Genomic DNA, 20,062 nt, shown 5'->3' on the forward strand with positions numbered 1-20,062 from the left:
AAACAATGAAGGAATGGTCTCTGCTCCACTGCTCAATAGAACTAACACTACTAAGGCATGCAAAACAACGATATAGTTTTGTTGGATGGATCCTTACAAATATGTACAAATTTCTAAAGAAATATTCTGGGTGATGATCATAACTATAGCTTTAAAAATATAGCTCTTTCCAGCTGAAAAAACTATCAAAACTTGGGAAAATGAAACAAAAATGTAATCTTCAACCTAGCAGCTCACTTTGGGAAACCACTTAAAACTTTCTTCCCCAACCTGCTGTTTTCTGTATGTGCCCCATTATCCCCACTCATCACAGTCATTCTGTTTGGGAATTACAAAGTGCCTTGCTGCTGTTGTTGTTGTGTGACTTCAACTCATTTTTTACTTGCTGTTTCCCTGTCATGGGGGATTTTTGGCAGGGTTTCTTCAGAGAAAGGGGGGTGTGGCTTACCCAGAGTCACCCAGTGAGCTTCAGTTGCCAAACAGAGTGCAACTTCTGGTCTCCAGAATCCTAGTTCACCACACAAACCACTATACCATGCTATTCCATATAGGGTGGCTACTCCAAGACATTTGGGGGTGGGGGGGGGGGACATGTTGGCCAAGGCAACTTAGCACCATCATGAACCCTTGACTAATTCTCACTTGTTCTGAGTAAGGCCCCTACTCTAATTATTTGAGTAGGGAAAAGTTGCATGTCATGCTTGTTTTATATCCTTCTCTTTTCAGAGGAAAAACCAGCCTACAACATGAATTAAAACAAAATAATACTAAAATCCACAGTTATATAAGTTAAATATGTGGAATGCTGCTGATTCGTTTCTTTTGGAGCAACTGCTTGGGGCTTCATTCCAATTTACTTTATATGCACAACAAGGTTTTATTTCCCTTTCACCAGCTGTTCAATCCTCTGCATCATAATTCTCCCATGTTGGGGTGGGGGTGGATGGGAATTCATTGTAATCAGTAGAAATGTATTTTCCCTCCTTTTTAGCATCCATGTGGGCTATACACCCTACCTGTACAAATCCTAGTCTTAGGGGCCACACTTAAAATTAGAAGTAAAAAGGCAGAGAGAAAATCTCAGCACTTTTAACCCTGTACCCCATTACGCCGGCCGAACCAGTTTTAATAGTGTCTTGATGTATTGATGTATTGTCATTGTTGTTATTTTGCTTAATTGTTTTGATTTGCTTTGTTTATTGTTGTGTTATGTTTTCTATTGTATTGTGTTTTGAGGCTTCGGCCCGTGTAAGCCGCATCGAGTCCTTCGGGAGATGCTAGCGGGGTACAAATAAAGATAATAATAATAATAATAATAATAATAATAATAATAATAATATCACTACATACTACATGTGTTATGTACTTTAACCATTCAGGGAAAATAAATTTAGTTCTAGATATTTGACAATGAGCTACTGTATTCAATGTAAAATACCACCCAAAAGACATCTCTGTACAGAGTTGGTAATATCACAATTGTCTCATAAAAATCACACTTTGGATCTGCTTACTTCAGGACTGTCAATACTAAGCATGGAAAGCATGTTGCTCCAAATGTTGGACTTCAACTCATAATTCCTTATCATGCTGCTCAGAGAACTAGGATTTGCAATCCAATAGCAAATCTAGAATAACACATTTCCCATCCTTGTCAATTGAACAGTGGTTCTTTGAGATCGAAGAATGTGCAGAAAGTGAACCCTGGACTTTCTGCATGTATTCCACTTGTTCTCCTAAGGTTAAACAAGATGGTGATGTAGTTAGCTTTTTTAAATGAGATCAAGAGGGGAGGCCCTTCTCTCAGTCCTACCACTGTCTCTAACGTGGTGGATGGGGATGAGAGAGAGGGCCTTTTCTGTGGTGCCCCCCCCCCTGTCTCTGGAATACCCACCCAAAAGAGATTAGATTAGCCTCCACCCTTTAATCCTTCCGTTCCAACCTGAAAATATGGGTGTTCAGACAGGCCTTTGACCTTGAGTAGGATGAATGAGCCCATATGAAGCTGACACTTGGCACCTTGTGAATTGACAGCAGTAAGTTTTAAATTGTATTATTTTGATTTAAGCTACATGTGTTGTTGTTATAATTTTATGTGATTTGTTTTTACCTGATGTATGTTATATGTGCACCCTGGAGTGCTTTGTAAAATGCCCCGAGTCCCTTTGGGGAGATGGTGGTGGAATATAAATGATTATGATGATGGTGATGATGATGACTATTATTATTAGGTTGAGAACCACTGCCTTACAGGAAGGCAAAGGTAAAACCTCTCTGCACAAATCTTGTCAAGAAAGCCCTGGATTGTTATAAATTACAAATATACAAAATAGATTTTTTTAAAAAATTCTTTCTTATTTCTCTTATATGATGAGATGAAGGAAATGCAGGGTCTTCCCACCTCCACATCCCTCTCTTAGTAATCGTATAGTGCTGAGCATTAGTATTCTGCAGGTTTCTTGGCTAGAGCATCTTTTGGATCCAGTTTTCTACACTGAATGCCTATGCTATCATTACAGCCTGAACAAAGGAAATAGGGGTCTCAGGTGCAAAAGTTCACCATGCAATATCAGAAAAGGCCTCAAATAGGAATAGTCTTTATCCTTTCATTTCCACACTCACTGTGCACATAAATGCAAGAGGTTAATTTAGGGGAGAATGAAAACTATCCAGACTCAGTCTTCTATTCTATGTCCATAATCTAAGCATTGCAGCACACTGTAATATACAGAGCCATTAAATTACAGGCCACTGTAATCTTAGCAAGGATTTATTGAGTGCTAATGTAATTCTTTCATTGAGGCAAAGAGATTGCATTGACTTGTGCAAGTGGCTTTAACTTGATTGGATTGTAATCAGTTATGTCTTTGCCATGAAGTCTTCCTGTAAGGAAAAAAAGTCTAGTTGTGATCTATTGGTTTCTTTGGGTCATTACACTAAGTCATTTGATTAACCATCCCTTCACCAATTGTGAATTAGAGTTAGCAGGTGTTTACTTTTTTTATGGTACCAAACGCCTTCTGTGGAGCAGCCCTGAGAGTCTACTATTGATCAGCAAGCGTAACGTTACAGACATAAATTTAAAATTCAGTTGCTGTGGATCAGATCCTGTTCCCCTTGGAAAGTGCAGAAAGGGAAAAAGTCGACATAGATATAAAGCCTTAGAAAAGAATGTCCCTATCTTATCACTTTAAGCACAATGTTTTTAAATGGAGTGAATATACACGAGAGCTTGGAAATCCTCGCTCCTCCAAACATTTTTGCTTTTAATTTCTGTCAAACTTAGCTAGTATGGCTAATGGCAAAATATTGTGGGTATTGTAGTCAAACATAACTGGAGAGGCAAATGTTTTTCAACCCTGATTGTTACACAGTTCAGCCAGCAGTCATGAAGCAATTGAGTGATATATATACAATTCTAGGCTGTATCCATAGTAATACAGTGTCCATAAATAGTAGTACAAGTAGTAGTGGTAAGCAGTAGCCTGCTCTGTTCCACTTTGGTCAGACCCAATCTAGAATGTTGTATCCAGTTCTGAGCAACACAACCCAAGAAGAATATTGACAAACAGAAATGTGTTGCTTTACGTTTTTGGCTGTGTGGCCAGGTTCCAGAAGCATTCTCTCCTGACGTTTCACCTGCATCTATGACAGGCATCCTCAGAGGTTGTGAGGTCACAATCTCTGAGGATACCTGCCATAGATGCAGGCAAAACATCAGGAGAAAACACTTCTTTAACATGGTCATACAGTCCGAAAAACGTACAGCAACCCAGTGATTCCGACCATGAAAGCCTTCGACAATACAAGCAGAAATGTATTCAAAATTCAATGACCAAAATGAAGTCATCTGGAAGACAAGCCTTATGGGGAATGACATAAAAATCTTGGAGAAGAGCAGATATTTATTTATTTATTTATTTATTTATTTATTTTCAATCATTTGTAACTTGCTTTTAGACAAAGCTACTTGTCTCCCATCCAGGTACTACCTGAGCCAGGCATATAGCCAGGGGGAGGGGCTTGAGGGGCTTCAGCCCCCCCTCTCCGAAATTCTCATGGTGGTTCGCGAAAAGGCCTTACTGGTGCATTATTTAAACTGTTATGTTTATTCATATCATGATCCAAGCACCATAGTCAATATATCCCATATGCATGGGGGTATTTGGGTGACAATACCAAAGGTTTGCTAGGGTAGACCCTCTTTCACTCAGACTCAGCCCTCCCGAAACAAACTCAGCCCCCCCTCCCCCGAATTGAAATCCTGGCTACGGGCCTGATTTACATGCTCTTATATTTACACATATATTGTTCAGAGGAATTATACCTACCCCTCCCACACCCCCAATATGTATTCTTGTGCAAAATAACTCACTGCATTGTTTTGGCATATCCTAATACCAAAATTGGGTCAAAATCTTGTTGTGTTATTTTTCCCCAAAGGTGTTTTCTAAGTGACAAGAAACCCCCTTTTGGGGGAAAGGAAACAATTAAGGTTGAATCTTCTTTCCATCCCTTCTCTGATGTAGGTGAATACCAGCTTCTCCCATATCACAATCCAATAGTGTTGGACGTAGTCTGTATATCACAGCCTTTCCTGTTGCTACACTTTGCATCAGCTTTGGCAGCAAATATTGCATAGAAAGGCTAAAGCACCCAAGGAATCATTTGCTTAGTCCCACTGTATTTCTTATCCAAATTTTAAGTGAGCACATTGTTAACCCACTTCCAGTAATGAATACAAAGGAGCATATGGGGTAGCTGTTGGGCTTACAGCCCAGTCGAGTTCATAACAATAAGATGCAATTTGTGCTAGGAACATATCTGAAGCACATCATGACAAGATCTTGTAGACTGAACCATGGAGCAAACTTGGTTATTCTTTGCCCAAGAACTCACCTTTTCTCTCAGCTGCCATTGTTTCCTTTCACTTCTAAGGCAAGTCTAACAATTAACCTCACCACCCTCCTTAAGAATCCCTTGAAGCAGATATGAAGGCCAAATATCCTAATTATTGGCAGGAAGAATGGGCTCTTTTCCGATAATCTCTTCACAGATAAAAATATGTCATCACTTTAGGGAGACTGCCTAATACTTTTATGATTACATTAAGTAGCAAATTCGCCTAGACATTAAGCTGAACTAGAGAACAGAGTCTTCCTCACTGAGCATTGAACTTATGAGCTCTTTCATTCCAGTTGGTTTAGGCCTACTCTACCTGTGCTATCTAATAAGGTGAAGAAACCTTGAGATGATAGAGTGGATTATACCATTTTAAACTGGAGGTTGGGGGTGTCATATTTTACATGGGTTGAATGAAAAGTAATGCCTCCACCTTCATAACTCCTCAACAGATGGCAGTACTGGTATGCGGCAGGTACTAGCTCAGGAGACTCTCCTCTACAGTTCCATTTTGGCAGGAAGCCTTCGCACTGATCAGTTGTGTTGTTAACATGCAAAGTATGGAACCCTGTGCAGACGGTCAGTCAATGCAACTTAAGCAATGTGCAATCATTGAATTCTTGACAGCAAAAGGTGTCACCCCAAAGGAGATTCATCAGAGAATGCAAGCTGTTTACAGTGATTGTGTTGATGTGAGTACTGTGCGTCGTTGGATGAGCAAGTTTAAAGATGTTCAGGTGGGAACATCTGACTTGCGTGAAAAAGGAAATATTTTCCTGCAGCATGACAATGCCAGACCACACACTTCACATGCCACCACAGCAGAACTTCAGAGACTGGATCTCACCACTGTATGGCATCCTCTATACAGTCAAGATTTAGCACCATCTGACTTCCATCTGTTCCCAATAATGAAAGAAGATCTGTGGGGACATCATTATGCTTCTGATGAAGACATTGAGAGAACTGTGAGATACTGGTTGCAGAAACAGAGTGTCAATTTCTTCCATGATGGTTTCAGAAAACTTGTTCATCATTGGCAGAAATGTATCAAACTGTCTGGGGATTACGTGGAAATGCGCATAGTGTTAGTTAAAGAGCACATTCTAAGGATTATTTCTGCATTTGATTTATTAAAATATTCCCATCCAAACCCAAGTAACTAAGGTGGAAGCATTACTTTTCATTCAACCCCCGTATTACATGCAAGTAGAAAATTCACAATCACATCAGGAAGAAAATATCTTTTCTATTTCCTGTAGTGATTTCAAAATGTTTCATTATGTAGAATTTTCAAACACAGGAAATACTTGCGAATCCTGAAATGGATCATCACACTATCCCACCTGAAAACTTGTTCTCTCTCTTCCTTTTCTTTTTTGGAGATATTTATTGAGATTTGTAACATCCGAAGGAGGTTGTAGTTATTCATTCATTCAGTCATTTCCGACTCTTCGTGACCTCATGGACCAGCCCACGCCGGAGCTCCCTGTTGGAAGTCACCACCCCCAGCTCCTTCAAGGTCAATCCAGTCACTTCAAGGATGCCAACCATTCATCTTGCCCTTGGTCTGAAGGAGGTAAATCATTTAAAAACATTAAGAGCCGTGTAAAACAATATAAAACAAATAAATATATAATTATTTCAACAATTTAAAATAATTTAAATGGGGTTAAGAAATGATATATTTATGTACACTCAAGGAAAGATCTGTACACTATGAAAGCTTTGCTAAATAGTAGTTACCAAAGTGAAAGCTGTAGAGGACCTCTGTAGCTTTGATGGTTGTATAAAAGAGGGAATTTCAGCAGGTGTTGCACGTTTCTTGGCTGTGTGTCAAGTAGCTCCTAATGGAATTCCTCTTCTGCTCAGCCATTAAAAATCCAAGAGCCCTTCCTGGCTTTTAATCTGGCAATTTTAAGTATCACATCTTAGTGTGGTGCCAAAATGGAATTAAAATTTGTGACCATCAGACCTCCAAGACGAGAGCATTCTACAAATTGAGCACCATGGCAGGACTTCTTCCCCATCAGTGTATTATCACGGTTGAGATACACAGGAATTTCTGCCTAACAGGTTTCAGTGCTCAGAAAGCCATATACTAAGAAAGATGCCGCTTTAGATAGCAAGACTGTGTGTCATTTAAAGCTTTAAATAGCAGCAGCACTCTGAATTCAGACTACAAGCATATTGGTATCCAATGCTGTTCCTATAAAATTGATGTCAATTATGGGTACCTCTCACTAGCCTCAAAATACACTGAAATTGGCATGGATAATCTCCTTCCTCCTCCAAGAATACTTGAAATTTTCCAACCACCAAATACTTGAGCAGCATGTCTCATAAGAGCAATTGGAGTGTGTTTCTCACAATATATCTGAGCCCAAGGAAAATGCACTACAGCCTCTTTTAAAACACCGGGTACCTTCATCTAACATAATAATGCATTTAATACTGCTTGAACCCAACTCTACTACATTTTATCAACCAATGAAATGGACACCTGGGACAGATTGTATCAATAACTCTTTCGTAATGTACTCACTATTCCATAACGTAACGAAGGCCTTGAAGAATTCACCAGTCACATCAACCAGAAAACCACCAGAGCACTGAGGAATGAGTTGAATTACATTTTTCTCCATAGATGAACCATCTAAATTGATCCTCATCATAGACTATCACTCATGGCTGATTATGATTGTCTTCCAAGTGTAGAGTCTTGGTGGAGGGTCCACAAATGACTGTAGAGACCTATTCTGGATCCACATGGTCTTTCACAGTGATGACATACATTTCCAGAAGAAGCTGGACCCAGCAAGGGCTGCTGGAAGTGCTTTTCTCTTGGTTCGTTTCTCCCTTTCTCCTTCTATTCGTGCCGCCTCAAAATACATAGCACTGTTGATAACAGCAGGCCTCCTGTTAGAATTCTCAAGGGCCAACACTTCCCGGTTCTTTGTGTTTACACCTTATTTTTAAGGTTAGCTTTTAGCACATCTTTAAAGTACATTCCTTTTTCCATCCTTGAGCTGAGAATAAAATAACTGTTTTGGGAGGTGGTGATCCTGCAGTCAGACAATGTGACCAGTCCAGCGAAGTTGTTGGCAGAGAATTATCACTTCAGTGCTGGTGGTCTTTGCTTCTTCCAGAACGCTGATGTCCGTCCACCTGTTTTCCCAAGATATTGCAAGATTTTTCTGAGGCAATATTGATGGAATCTTTCCAAAAGTTGGAAGTGACATGTGTATGTTTTGCAGATGTACAACAGAGTTGGGAGAACAATAGGTTTATGCATCTTGGTATCCCTATAGAAGTCCCTATCTTCAAGTACTCTCTGTTTCATTCAAAACTGCTTCGCTCACAGAGCTCAAATGATGTTGTATGTTGGTGTCAGTATTGACTTTTATGGAGAGGTGGCTGCCTAGGTTGTGGAAATGGTCAACATTTTCTAGCATTGCACCATTAAGCTGTATTTCTGGCATTGCGGAGAAATTTGTTGGTGGAAATTTGCTGGTTTTCTCAATGTTCAGTGAGAGGCCAATGTTTTTGTATTCTTCTGCAAAGGTATTCAAAATGACTTATTTATTTATTTATTTATTTGATGCACTTATTAACCGCCATTCTCAGCCCTTACGGGCGACTCATGGCGGTGTACAGTACACATAAAAAGACAGTTACAAAGGCCAGTATCAACAACATATAACTATACGACAAATACAAACTACATAAAAATCCGCTTCGTCTCTTAGTAGAATCATAGCCAGTCTCATCTTCCTTATACCATTCCAGTTCTCATTACCGTAATGTTGTTGCTTAGCACTTAATTAAATGCCCTCTCGAACAGCCAGGTCTTAAGGCTTTTTCGAAAGGACATGAGGGAGGGCGCCTGTCTGATGTGTGCCGGGAGAGTGTTCCACAGCCGGGGGGCCACCAGCGAGAAGGCCCTCTCCCTCGTCCCCGCCAGCCGTGCCTGTGACGCAGGCGGGATCGAGAGAAGGGCCTCCCCAGATGATCTCAAGGTCCTCATGGGCTCGTAGGCCAAGATGCGGTCCGAAAGGTATTTTGGGCCGGAACCGTTTAGGGCTTTGTAGGCCAAGACCAGCACCTTGAATTGGGTCCGGTAGCAAATCGGCAGCCAGTGGAGCTGGGACAACAAGGGCGTTGTGTGCTCCCTGCTACCCGCTCCAGTTAGTAACATGACTGCCGCACGCTGGACCAGCTGAAGCTTCCGGGCCGTCTTCAAGGGCAGCCCCACGTAGAGAGCGTTGCAGTAATCCAGGCGGGATGTGACAAGAGCGTGTACCACCGTGGCCAAGTCAGACTTCCCGAGATACGGGCTTGTAGGTATTCCTCTGAATGTACACCAACTACATTATCATCAGATTTTTGGAGTTCATAACAGAAGTTGTTGTGACTTTACTTTTGAGTTTCAGCCTGCTGAGGTTAAAGAGCTTGAAATCTGTCTGATAGGTAATTTCCACTCTGGTGGAAAGCTTCCCATCAACAAGGTGCAGTATCATTGCCATGAAGATGGAAAATAAGGTTGGGGCAATAATACATTCCTGTTTGACACTTGATTCCACTTTAAATGGATCACTTTGGGAGCAAGACTATCCAAGACTGTTGCCTTCATGAGCCATAGGATGGTACCCCAACCCTACAGAAGGTACTATCTACCACCAGACATATAGACTAAAACACACCATCCTCAATGAACCCAACAGCAAATATCAACCAAGCAGAAATGGGGAGGTTTCTTAGATTATTATTATTTGATGACTGAAAAACAATTTGAAAATTGTGAGGGTGGGGGAGAGCTGGAAGAATTCTTGAGCATTCCTAGGACATAAAAGTAACTTACGGCTGCATGCAGGCTATGGATCACCTTTTCTCCAACCTAAATATTAAATGGGAGTTTGTGAATGATGCAGTCCTATCTTGTAGATTCTTTCCTATGACACCGTTTTTAAAATAATATTTTATTACTATTTAGTTTCAACTACAGAAGATTATATGTATAATATACAAAAAAGGAGAATCTACACATAAAATACATTAGACCTTTCTGCTTAAACCTTCCCCTAACCCACATCCACACACTACTGCAGCAATAATTAATTAAACACATATGGGGTAAATGTGTTTTCCAAATTGCCTGGTTCCAATTATAATTCTAAAAGGTTAATTCTTCATTTTCTAAAGTAATTTTAGATAAAAATAGCAATAGGTCCAGACAATAAAATTATGTATGGTAAGAATTTGATTTTCTAACTAAAATTAGACTTCATATTTTTCCTGCAGGCCAATCACATCATTCAGAAAGTCTGCCTTGGAGAGAATAATGTGGTTGAAGAGGAAATTAAAGCAAACAAGAGCATCTATGAATGGGCAGGAGGAGGTGGTGGAGGTGGAGGAGCAACCTATATATTTAAGGTATGCATGTGTTAGAGCTGTAGCCTTCCACAATAAGGTACAAGCGTTCTTTATTCTGGTGCTTTTGCCAATTACAAAGTGTGTGAATTGGGCCCACTGGATTCAGCATTGTAAGCTAAAGTCTGTGGTCTATATGTTGTTCCACAATCTGCTTCATTACACTGTTGCATACTTTCCATTGAACTAGTCTTGAGCTAACAAGTTGACAAATCCTAGACAATTATTCCTATCACTGTTTAGAAAAGATATCATATTCTTTCCCATAAAAACTAGTAGATTGAGAGTTTTCCAGCTTTTCTACATGTATACCCTTATCAAATATTGATCCTGTTTTAAATAATGCAATGGTAATTTAGACCGTCGAGCTGTCCTAGGGCTTTGTATAGTTCAACCAATGTGTAGATGATTGATTTGTTATTTACACCCCTGATATAGCCAAAAGTTGAAGTCATTTCTTAATTCTACCTGTTTAGATGGAGAATGGAAAGCCAGTTCCTTTGATCATTGCAGCAGGGGGAGGTGGTAGGGCCTATAGGGCCAAAACATATACATTCAACTTTGAAAGACTGGAGAATGATACTTCTGTACCAGGGCTCAATGGGAGACCAGGAGCTGCAGGTAAGGAATGTCTATGAAATTTATGCCTAGTTTCACAGCTTGGAAGTGTTATAATTTGGGATTGCAACTCCCAGAACCTCCCTTCTAATACATCGATATTCCTCCAGCAGAATCTCTCAGGCCAACTGAGGATCGTGTAGTTGTAGTCCAAAAGGGCAATTTTTCATCCTCAAGTTAAAAGTTCTTGCCATACAAAGATGTTATATCCAGTCATCCAGACATTCCATTTGTGTGTGTGTGTGTGTATGTGTGTGCGTACACAGATATACATATATACATACAATAGTTGAAAATGTGCTTAAGATGTAAAAAAAAAAAAAGCATGACCTTTAGACCAATTCAGCAGATTTTTTCACTTTTTTTTTTACTCCACTAAAGATTTAAACAACAATAAAAAATATTAGATTGGGAATTCTACCCTATAATTGCTAACTTTGAGTGATTTCACATTAATCTCAAACAAGCCACAAATGTGAAACCTCTTAACTCAGATTAGCAACACTTGCAGAATATAACCTTTTTTGCTTTCAGCTAGTGGATTTTTAAATTCTATTAGCAGAAATAAATCATGAATACTACCTCTAAGAGTTCCATGGCTATGCCAACCCTATGAAATTCATGGGGTCGCCATAAGTCAAGAAGTGGCTTGAAGGCACCATACATATTTACTAAGGATTCAGAAAATGGGAGCTTTTCCATATTGCTACATAGTCAGACCAGAAGTATATGACCCAATGTGGCCACATTAATGCAAGATTGTAAAAATGCTTATGCAAACACATACTATAAAAGTAGAAAAATCAATATTTTTTTCATTCTCTGTCATGACTGTACATATCAAAAGCACAGTCATAGCAAAATGTTAATGAATTCATCTATTTAGAAATAAAAATTATAATTTAGTAGAAACTGCAACACTCTTTACGTGGGGTTGCCTTTGAAGACTGCTCGGAAGCTTCAAATGGTCCAGCGCTCGGCAGCCAGGTTGGTAACAGGAGCGGCACTCAGGGAGCATACTACTCCTCTGTTGCGCCAGCTCCACTGGCTACCAGTTTGCTACCGGGCACAATTCAAAGTGCTGGCTTTAGCCTATAAAGCCCTAAACGGTTCTGGCCCTACTTAACTCTCCGAACGCATCTCCTCCTATGAACCGACTAGGACACTAAGATCATCTGGGGAGGCCCTGTTCTCGGTCCCGCCTGCATCACAGGCACATTTGGCGGGGACGAGAGACAGGGCCTTCTCAGTGGTCGCCCCTCAGCTGTGGAATGCCCTGCCTGCAGATATCAGATTGCCCCCCTCCCTGCTGGCGTTTCGGAGGAAAGTGAAGACCTGGCTGTTCGAACAAGCATTTGATTAAACAGTGTTATTGAACATAGGAATACGGAATAATGGATGACGAGACTGGATTCTGATTTTACTGTTGAGGCGCTAATGATTGTTATACTGATGTTAATGATTTATGTGATAATTGTTTTTAATTGCCCTATACTTGTTTTGTGATATTTTGTACTGATGTTGTTCACCGCTTTGAGTCGCCTGAGGACTGAGAAAAGCGGTATAGAAATAAAGTAAATAAATAAAGTAAATAAATAAACATAATGCAGCTTGTTTTCTAGTTTTACATAAACTGAAGTATAATATGTTATTACCATTCCAAGCAATGGGTGGTGAATAGTTTCAAGCTGCAGTCAATGGTGCCAAACCAATTTTGAGGGTCAGTTTCAGTAACTTGAAAAAATTCTCTAACCTCTGAATTAAATTTCACAAATCATTCACTTCTCCACCAATATAAAATCTTCTGTTGCCACTCGTTCCCAATGTCCCTCTTAACTATAATTATGATGGTTATTTCAAGTACCAACTATAGTTTGTAACGATGCAGCTGCTGTCATGTTCTGATCAATGTTTCCTCTGTTTTCATTACTGGCTACAGTTTTCCAAATAGAAATGTGTCTATGCCTTTATAGTCACACATGCATGAACACCCAGCCTCTTCTTTTTGGGGGACTGGGGGTAGGGAGGATGTTCTACCATATCCCTTACTTGGATACCTTAATTGCCTCCACAGATATCAAGGAACAAAATAAGATTCCATTTTGTTTTAGAATCTTATTTTGAACTCCTTACCCACCAGTTTGCCTCCTTAGCTCCAGAACAAATACCCTGAATAGCACTGGGTATTTTCCTACTTAAGATGAAAAGATTTTTTTAAAAAAAATGGAAATAATAATGTAAATCAATGGCTAGCACTAATTCATTCTTTATTTCTGTAGAATAAATACATTTTCTAGATGACTGGCTGAACACTACACTCTCTCAGGTCTCATCATAGTATATCTGAAAACAGGAGAATGATTGTTAAGCCTGTTGAGATATTAGCCAAATCAGTAAAAATTTCAAACAATAGAGAAGCTTTCCCCCTTAGTATTTCACAGAACCTTTCAAGACAAATCCTGAGCTAACGTAGATCTTCGCAAAATTTAAATGTGGGTAATTTGCACAAAATTTGCCTTTGGTGGTTCTGCGCAGAAAATACCTTTTTCTGAATAGAAACTGCTGCAATTGGGGCACTTAACACAAAATTTGCACATGGTTGTGCTGCACAGAAAACGTTTTTCTGTACAGAAATGTTTATATGTTATAGGGTTATTGTTTAAACGTTGAAATATTATGGTAGTGGCTTCATTGGCACCATGAGGTCAAATTGTCTGCAGTACAAATGGTATTATAAGACATGAAAAGGGTGACTATACAATTGCATCCTAAAAATTCAGTTCAAAGGGGAATAAAATAGAACATGAAGGAAAAAACAACACAACTCCATTTCTTTTAAAATATCTCTGCCACTGAAGTGTTTCATTGTTATTCTGCATATATATATATATATGGCATTTACTTTGCATGTGCCTGTTTTTCCCATTCTTTCTTGTGTTTCCCCAGTGCAACAGAATCTTACACAAGTTGCTTTTCCTTTTTTTAAACTACAGGTGGTGGAGGTGGCTGGAATGATAACACTTCCTTCCTCTGGTCGGGAAAGTCTTTGCTGGAAGGCGCTACCGGAGGAAAATCCTGCCCCCAGGCCATGAAGAAGTGGGGGTGGGAGACAAGAGGGGGTTTCGGAGGGGGTGGCGGGGGGTGCTCCTCAGGTGGAGGAGGCGGAGGATATATAGGTAAAGTGGCTTTGTGTTCAAGGTGTCCCTTCCCTTCCCTTAGTTTTAATGCTCAGATATATGCTGAAACAATACTGGCTTACCTATATGTATCTATATTTTTAATGTTATGCAATGCAATGTGTTTGTGCAAGGGGTCAAAGAACCTGCATCACCTGTCCATAATTACACCAGTCTGGTTGTCCATTGCCAGAATGGTTTAGATTTGTTTGGGTTTTTGTTTTCAAAATCCTGACTATGTAAATTGTTACCTGCCCCACTCCCCCCACCTCAAATAGACTCAACTTCTAAAATGGTAGATGATTCTAGCCAAAGAATCCAAAACTGGAGTGTAAGCGGTAGTGCAATGAATTTCTACCATTCATAAGAAGCATCAGTATTTTCCAGGTATGATTAGACACCAAATTGCAATTTACAATAACACCCATTGTTTTTTCTCTGTGGCTTTAATCTATAAACAAATTATGCCACCATCTCCTTTTTATAGCAATAGAAATTCACAAGGAACTATATCCAAGAGATGCATTATTCGGGTTTTCTGTTACAAATATTGGATGGCTTCTGTAGAATTCTTGACCCTCTGTATATGTATATATGTTGTTATTTAGCTCTAGGTAACATTATGTGAGGATTTTCACATAGATTTTTCATAGATTTTAAAAAGAAAGCTATATGGAATTTTATCAAAAGCTATAGACACAACAATCTTGCTCCCTGTATCCTGTAAACGAAAGGCAATTTTTTTCTAGTGTGATTTTGTGTATGTAGAGGTTCCTGTGGCACTAATTTATGACATTAAATCTTTGCAATTGTACTGCAACTTTGCCAAATTACTGCAATACATATGTGTTCAAATGCTAGTCATTTCGGATTGCACAGTTCATGTAGTAAACTGTTAGGCAAAATCAACCCCAATTCACCAGATCTTCACCATAAGAAATTATTGTAGGAAGACATGCCATAAAAAGGCAAGATTCTGCTGAAAAATTAGAATCCTTATTGTATTTTCTTGAAATTTCTCTTTCTTAACACGGGGTGGAGAGAGAAATAAGTGGACTCATTTTCTGTGCCTTACAACCTCAGGGTGCATTTGGCAGGAAGATTGTTGTGCCATAAATATACCTCGGCTTTAGTAGCAATAACCTCCAGAAGTCAAGTGTGTAATTCAGTCTTCACAGACAATATTAGGCTCTTTGGTAAATTGTTGGAAGTTGCCAAAGAAGCTAATGAAAGTAGCAGTGTTAGAGACCACTTACAATACATCTTCAGACACTGAAAACTGGTCACGTTCAAGTCATAGTCATCTTTAAGAGGTGAAAATACAGTCTTCCCTACTTGTTTCAATCTTTTTGACTATCCTACATCTTATCTTCTCTGAGTGGTCTTTTACATCTTACGTTACAAGCTATCTCTTTGACTGTAATGTGGGACAGGTGTGATGAAGTCATTATGAAGTAGTATTTTTCATGATTGTTGACTGGTTATTTGCTGTGAAGAATCTCAGAGACCTATTCAAGCACTCAAAATAAATGTATGTAAACATATACAGAGGAATACACTAGCCCCCATTCTCTTGGTTTTAATCACTGTGGCCTCCCTCACATAGAAGATGCTTTTTTTTTTTTTTTGAAGAGGTGAATATCCTGTAGCCATGAAAGTTCTCCCCCTGGTTTTGAATATTTGGAAACCTCTTCAAAATCATGTGGAGAACCTCTAGAAATCCAGAAATCTCTCAGGAAGTCAATATTCCAAGTGTACAAGATGACAAAACAGTTAAGGAAGGACTAGATTAACATGCTCCTCTTCCTTGTATGTTTCCAACACACTGATTTCTTCTGGCTCAATGGGATGGTTGGATATGTCACATCCTGAGGAATGTTAAATGTTGTTTGAATCAGGATGCAGCAAACCCTATTCTCAACATATGGCAGATGATGCAGAAGAAGCCTCATAAATTACCTTGAGATGACTTCAACACACCAGTTGCCACTCCAAAATAGTAATTTGAAACTACCAAAATTTATGAACCCAGAGAAAGCAAGTGATAGATAATTACAAAACCCCATTTAACTGCATGCATATTATGTGCATTGTTTTTGAGAAACCAAATGCTTGTTATGTGATTACATCTGCAGATGTCCTTTTTTATCATCTATATATAATCAAGAGATATAAAAATTGAAATATCACTTTGGATAGATAGTTTGATTGACTGATTGACAGAGAAAGGAGTAAGAATGAGTGATAAGAAAGGAGTATTATTGTACGATACGGACCTGGAATCTGTATGACATCACTTACTCAAAACAGTCATATAAACCCACATTCCTCCTTTCCAGTTGAGTTGACAAGACTAAAAAGATAAAAGAGAAACGCTTTCAGATTATTGCTGCTTCGGTGTGTCAGCTTAACTGTTACGTACCCTGTCATTTTTGGTATTTCAATGAAACAACTATTTGGAGATTTATTTTATACCATTTCTCCAGACTTATAATCTTTGTGCTCAGTGCATCTGCCTTGTACTGGGCTGAAACATTTATTGCTTCATTAGCACAACAAAAGTCATATAAAACCAAAATCCTGAAAGTTAAAAGCCTGGAGGTGCATTAAAATGCGACCCATTATGGCATTTCCTGGATGTTTTGCTAGATGAATGCCCTTTTCTCTGTCAGATGCTCTTTATTTTGTAGTGTTGATTGTTGGTATTATGTTTTTACCTATCATGGTGACAAATGTCAGAAGAGCAGCCACGTTAGTATTATGTAAAAAAAAAAGATTTAAAAATACCTAAAAAGTTTTGTTACACCTCAAAGATGAAAACCTGTATCGTGGCATAAAATTTGGAGGTCAGACAGCTTTCCCTCATCTTTAGACAATGATGATGATGATGATGATGATGATGATGATGATGATGATGATGATGATGATGATTTGCCAGAATGCTAGTACAGGTATCTGGTTAAGGGGTTGCAGGACCCCTTTGTTGGTTTTATGTCTAATTTTAAAACTTAGCAGTGCAATTTTTTCTAAGAAATTTCCCCTTCTCTATAGGTGGCAATGCAGCAGAAGACAATGATCCAGAGATGGATGGAGAGGATGGTGTTTCTTTTCTAAATATCCAGTATGGTACATTGTTTACCCCTGCATTAAAAGGTACCATTATCAATCAAAGATGGTTATTTTTAATGGTGTGCTTATAGAAGAATGCATGAGAAGTCAAAACTTATTTTTACTCCAAGTAGTCCCTCAAGTAATTTATTACCATCAATGTTGTTTCCCATCTGTAAAAAATTAAGCTAGTTTTGTTACTTGAGCTGTAATGTAGCGTAGTGGTTTGAATGTTGGAGTACAACTCCAAAGACCTTGGTTTGATTGCCCACTCAGCCATGGAAACTCCTTGGGTGAGTGGACCACTCTCAAACCTAGAAAAACCCATTGTTGATTTACTTTAGAGTTGCTGTAAGTTGTAAACTACTTGAAGGCATAGAATAACAATAGCAGCAGCAAGTTTTGTGACTTGTTATTTTGGTCATAACTTTTACATTGCTTGTTAGGTAATTTCTTTAAAAACAGCAAAAAGGTTAATATTAAATGGCCCCAACACATTTATCGCTTTGTGGAGTTGTTATAGGATGGGTGAGATTGCTTCCAGGTGTCTAAGATGGCAGCTGCTTTCTCACAGCTAGGTTTTCCACTTCGTGCTCCCTCTGCCGGAGACGGCAGCTAATCAGTTTGAACTGATTGGTTGATTCCAAGAAGATCAGAGTGAAAATAGACCCATCACACAAGTTGGCTGCAGCCTCATATATCCCAAGTTGCTGGCCAATCCCAGCAGTCATCTCCTGAATGGCACCCCATCCACCCACTCTTTTTCTCTTGTCATGACACATTAGGTTGGCATAGGTCCTGGCTCCAGGTCGTGGAGTTCTATGTCCAACAGGCAATGGATTTTTACCATTGGAATCATATGAGGACCTTGGTGGGGGATGGGCACAGCAGATCTATCATGTGGCTGTCTGCAAGCCACATCTGCAAGCCTGGTGGAAGAGGGGAATAGGTGGCCCATTGGGATGTTCCACCCATCTGAACTTTTCCCTGCAGGTCACTTATAGTAATCTGGCATTAGGCCAGTTAGAATGGGTTCATTGATCAACAGACGGGTTGGTCAGTGTCTGGATGCAAACCCACATATGGTGCCAACTGCTTCTGCAGCTTGAACCAAACCTAGAGTTGTGTCCATACCTCTCCACAAAATACTATCTTATACTTTATATTTAAATTATTTAGTTCTCAAGTCATGTAAGCTTTGTTCAGCAGTCATATCATGGTATTGATGTATACACAATGTTGAGCATTGAAGTTAATGCTGTCCTTTGCCTTAGATATCACTATTTCATTTCACCTTGTATTGTTACCATTAAACATCTGTTACCTTGCACAATCTGTGCTTGGCGCACTTGGACTCACTCCCCACTTGCCCATGCAATAGGAAAATGTCCAAAAACATACAAAATTTCATTTTAAGGTTATAAACATTTGAAATAACTAAAGCACTTGAACATTTTTGTCCCAGACAGTATGTCTTATTCAGTTCAAGAATGCATAAGAGGAGTTGTGGATCCTGTGCCATAGTGCATGTGGATGTGCCTGAGACATATATTCAGTTGTAAGTTAATGTATGTATTCATTCTTACATTACCATTCAGCCACCTCTATGAGATAAAGAAATACAGTTTCAGCCAACAGGATTCTTAATGTAAAGGCAACTTGTACATGCCACCAAAAACATGTTCCAGGTGGTCCCCCAATGGAAATCCTTTGCTATAAGTGTTAACTTGGTCCTCATAAAACATGCATGGCTACCTTCCTAATTAGACTACTTCAGATCTCCCATGGAAATATTTCACTGATGTAACATTTCCAGTCATGTGGAAATCTTAGTCTGAGAAACATTTTTTTTTGCCTCTTCCCTAGTGACTGAGGGGCATGGGGAAGTCAACATCAAGTTATATGTGAACTGCAGCCACTGTGCCCATGATTTATGCTATAGGGATGCGAAGACGCAGGAAATTGTTTGCACTTGTCTTTATGGATATGTCTTGGCTGACAATGGTATCTCTTGCTCAGGTAAGAAGTCAGTGGTCCTTTCCCAAATTAATCATGTGGATAATGGGAACTGGTGTTTTGTTGTGGCACAGTCCCTTGCTTTCTGTTCCTGACCTCTGTGTGTTGAATGAAGTGGGAGCCAGTTGTACTTGCAAAGTAGGAGTGAGCAAGAGGCTTATCCCATCCACTCAGGTGCCTATGTGATTTGCACCCCTCCCAGTATATCAAAATATCACAGTTTTATTTAGAATCTCGCTTAAAATGATGACTAAGGTGACATTATACCAAAAAAGAATATTGGAAGGTGGGAGGTGTGAAGATTTTGGAGATTTATTTGGTATTTTTGCACATTTGGGAATTCTTTTTCTGTGGATTTCAAACAAAAGATGCTTTATAATTGCACTATTTAAAAGAATTAGGGGATCTAGGGGTTCTGGTAAGGGGTTTAAGAGGCTACAGTAGTAGAGTCCAAGAGTCACATATTCACATAACTGTGTGAGTTAGCCCTACTTTCCTTCACTCCCACAATTAACTTGTCAAGTTTTCCACTGAGACATCTGTCTTTGTTGTACAAGGTTCCTAATTGGTGGTTAGGCTGTATATCAGCAAGCCAACAGGTATGGATTAACCATGGTGCTAAATGGAATCAAGTTCTGATTCCCAAGCTAACAGGTTTCTGCTGGGTTGTAAAAGTCTTCAGTATGAATGTGCCCAAATGCTCTTTCAAAACTAGATGAAACTAAGACATCTCCTCCAAAACACCTAGGCACACACTTTCATTTATCTCATTTCTTTTATCTGGTGGATTCAGTTTCCTTTTATGAATATTG

The 20,062-nt window shown here is 39.3% G+C and overlaps 1 protein-coding gene across 3 annotated transcripts in view; it reads left to right on the plus strand.

The window, feature by feature from the left end:
* The window catches only part of ALK (ALK receptor tyrosine kinase), a 759,925-nt gene that overhangs the window by 692,993 nt on the left and 46,870 nt on the right, over positions 1-20,062 (plus strand). For 2 of the 3 annotated variants that reach the window (XM_060754129.2, XM_060754130.2), the window contains exons 14-18: positions 10,204-10,335; positions 10,809-10,953; positions 13,944-14,126; positions 17,178-17,279; positions 19,101-19,253. In XM_060754129.2, coding sequence (XP_060610112.2) covers positions 10,204-10,335; positions 10,809-10,953; positions 13,944-14,126; positions 17,178-17,279; positions 19,101-19,253 — 715 coding nt within the window. Of the gene's footprint in view, positions 1-10,203; positions 10,336-10,808; positions 10,954-13,943; positions 14,127-17,177; positions 17,280-19,100; positions 19,254-20,062 lie in introns of those variants that run through there. The other variant, XM_060754131.2, reaches the window with a different exon arrangement.

This window comes from Anolis sagrei, chromosome 1 (genome assembly GCF_037176765.1).
Source record: "Anolis sagrei isolate rAnoSag1 chromosome 1, rAnoSag1.mat, whole genome shotgun sequence".
Taxonomy (NCBI): domain Eukaryota; kingdom Metazoa; phylum Chordata; class Lepidosauria; order Squamata; family Dactyloidae; genus Anolis; species Anolis sagrei.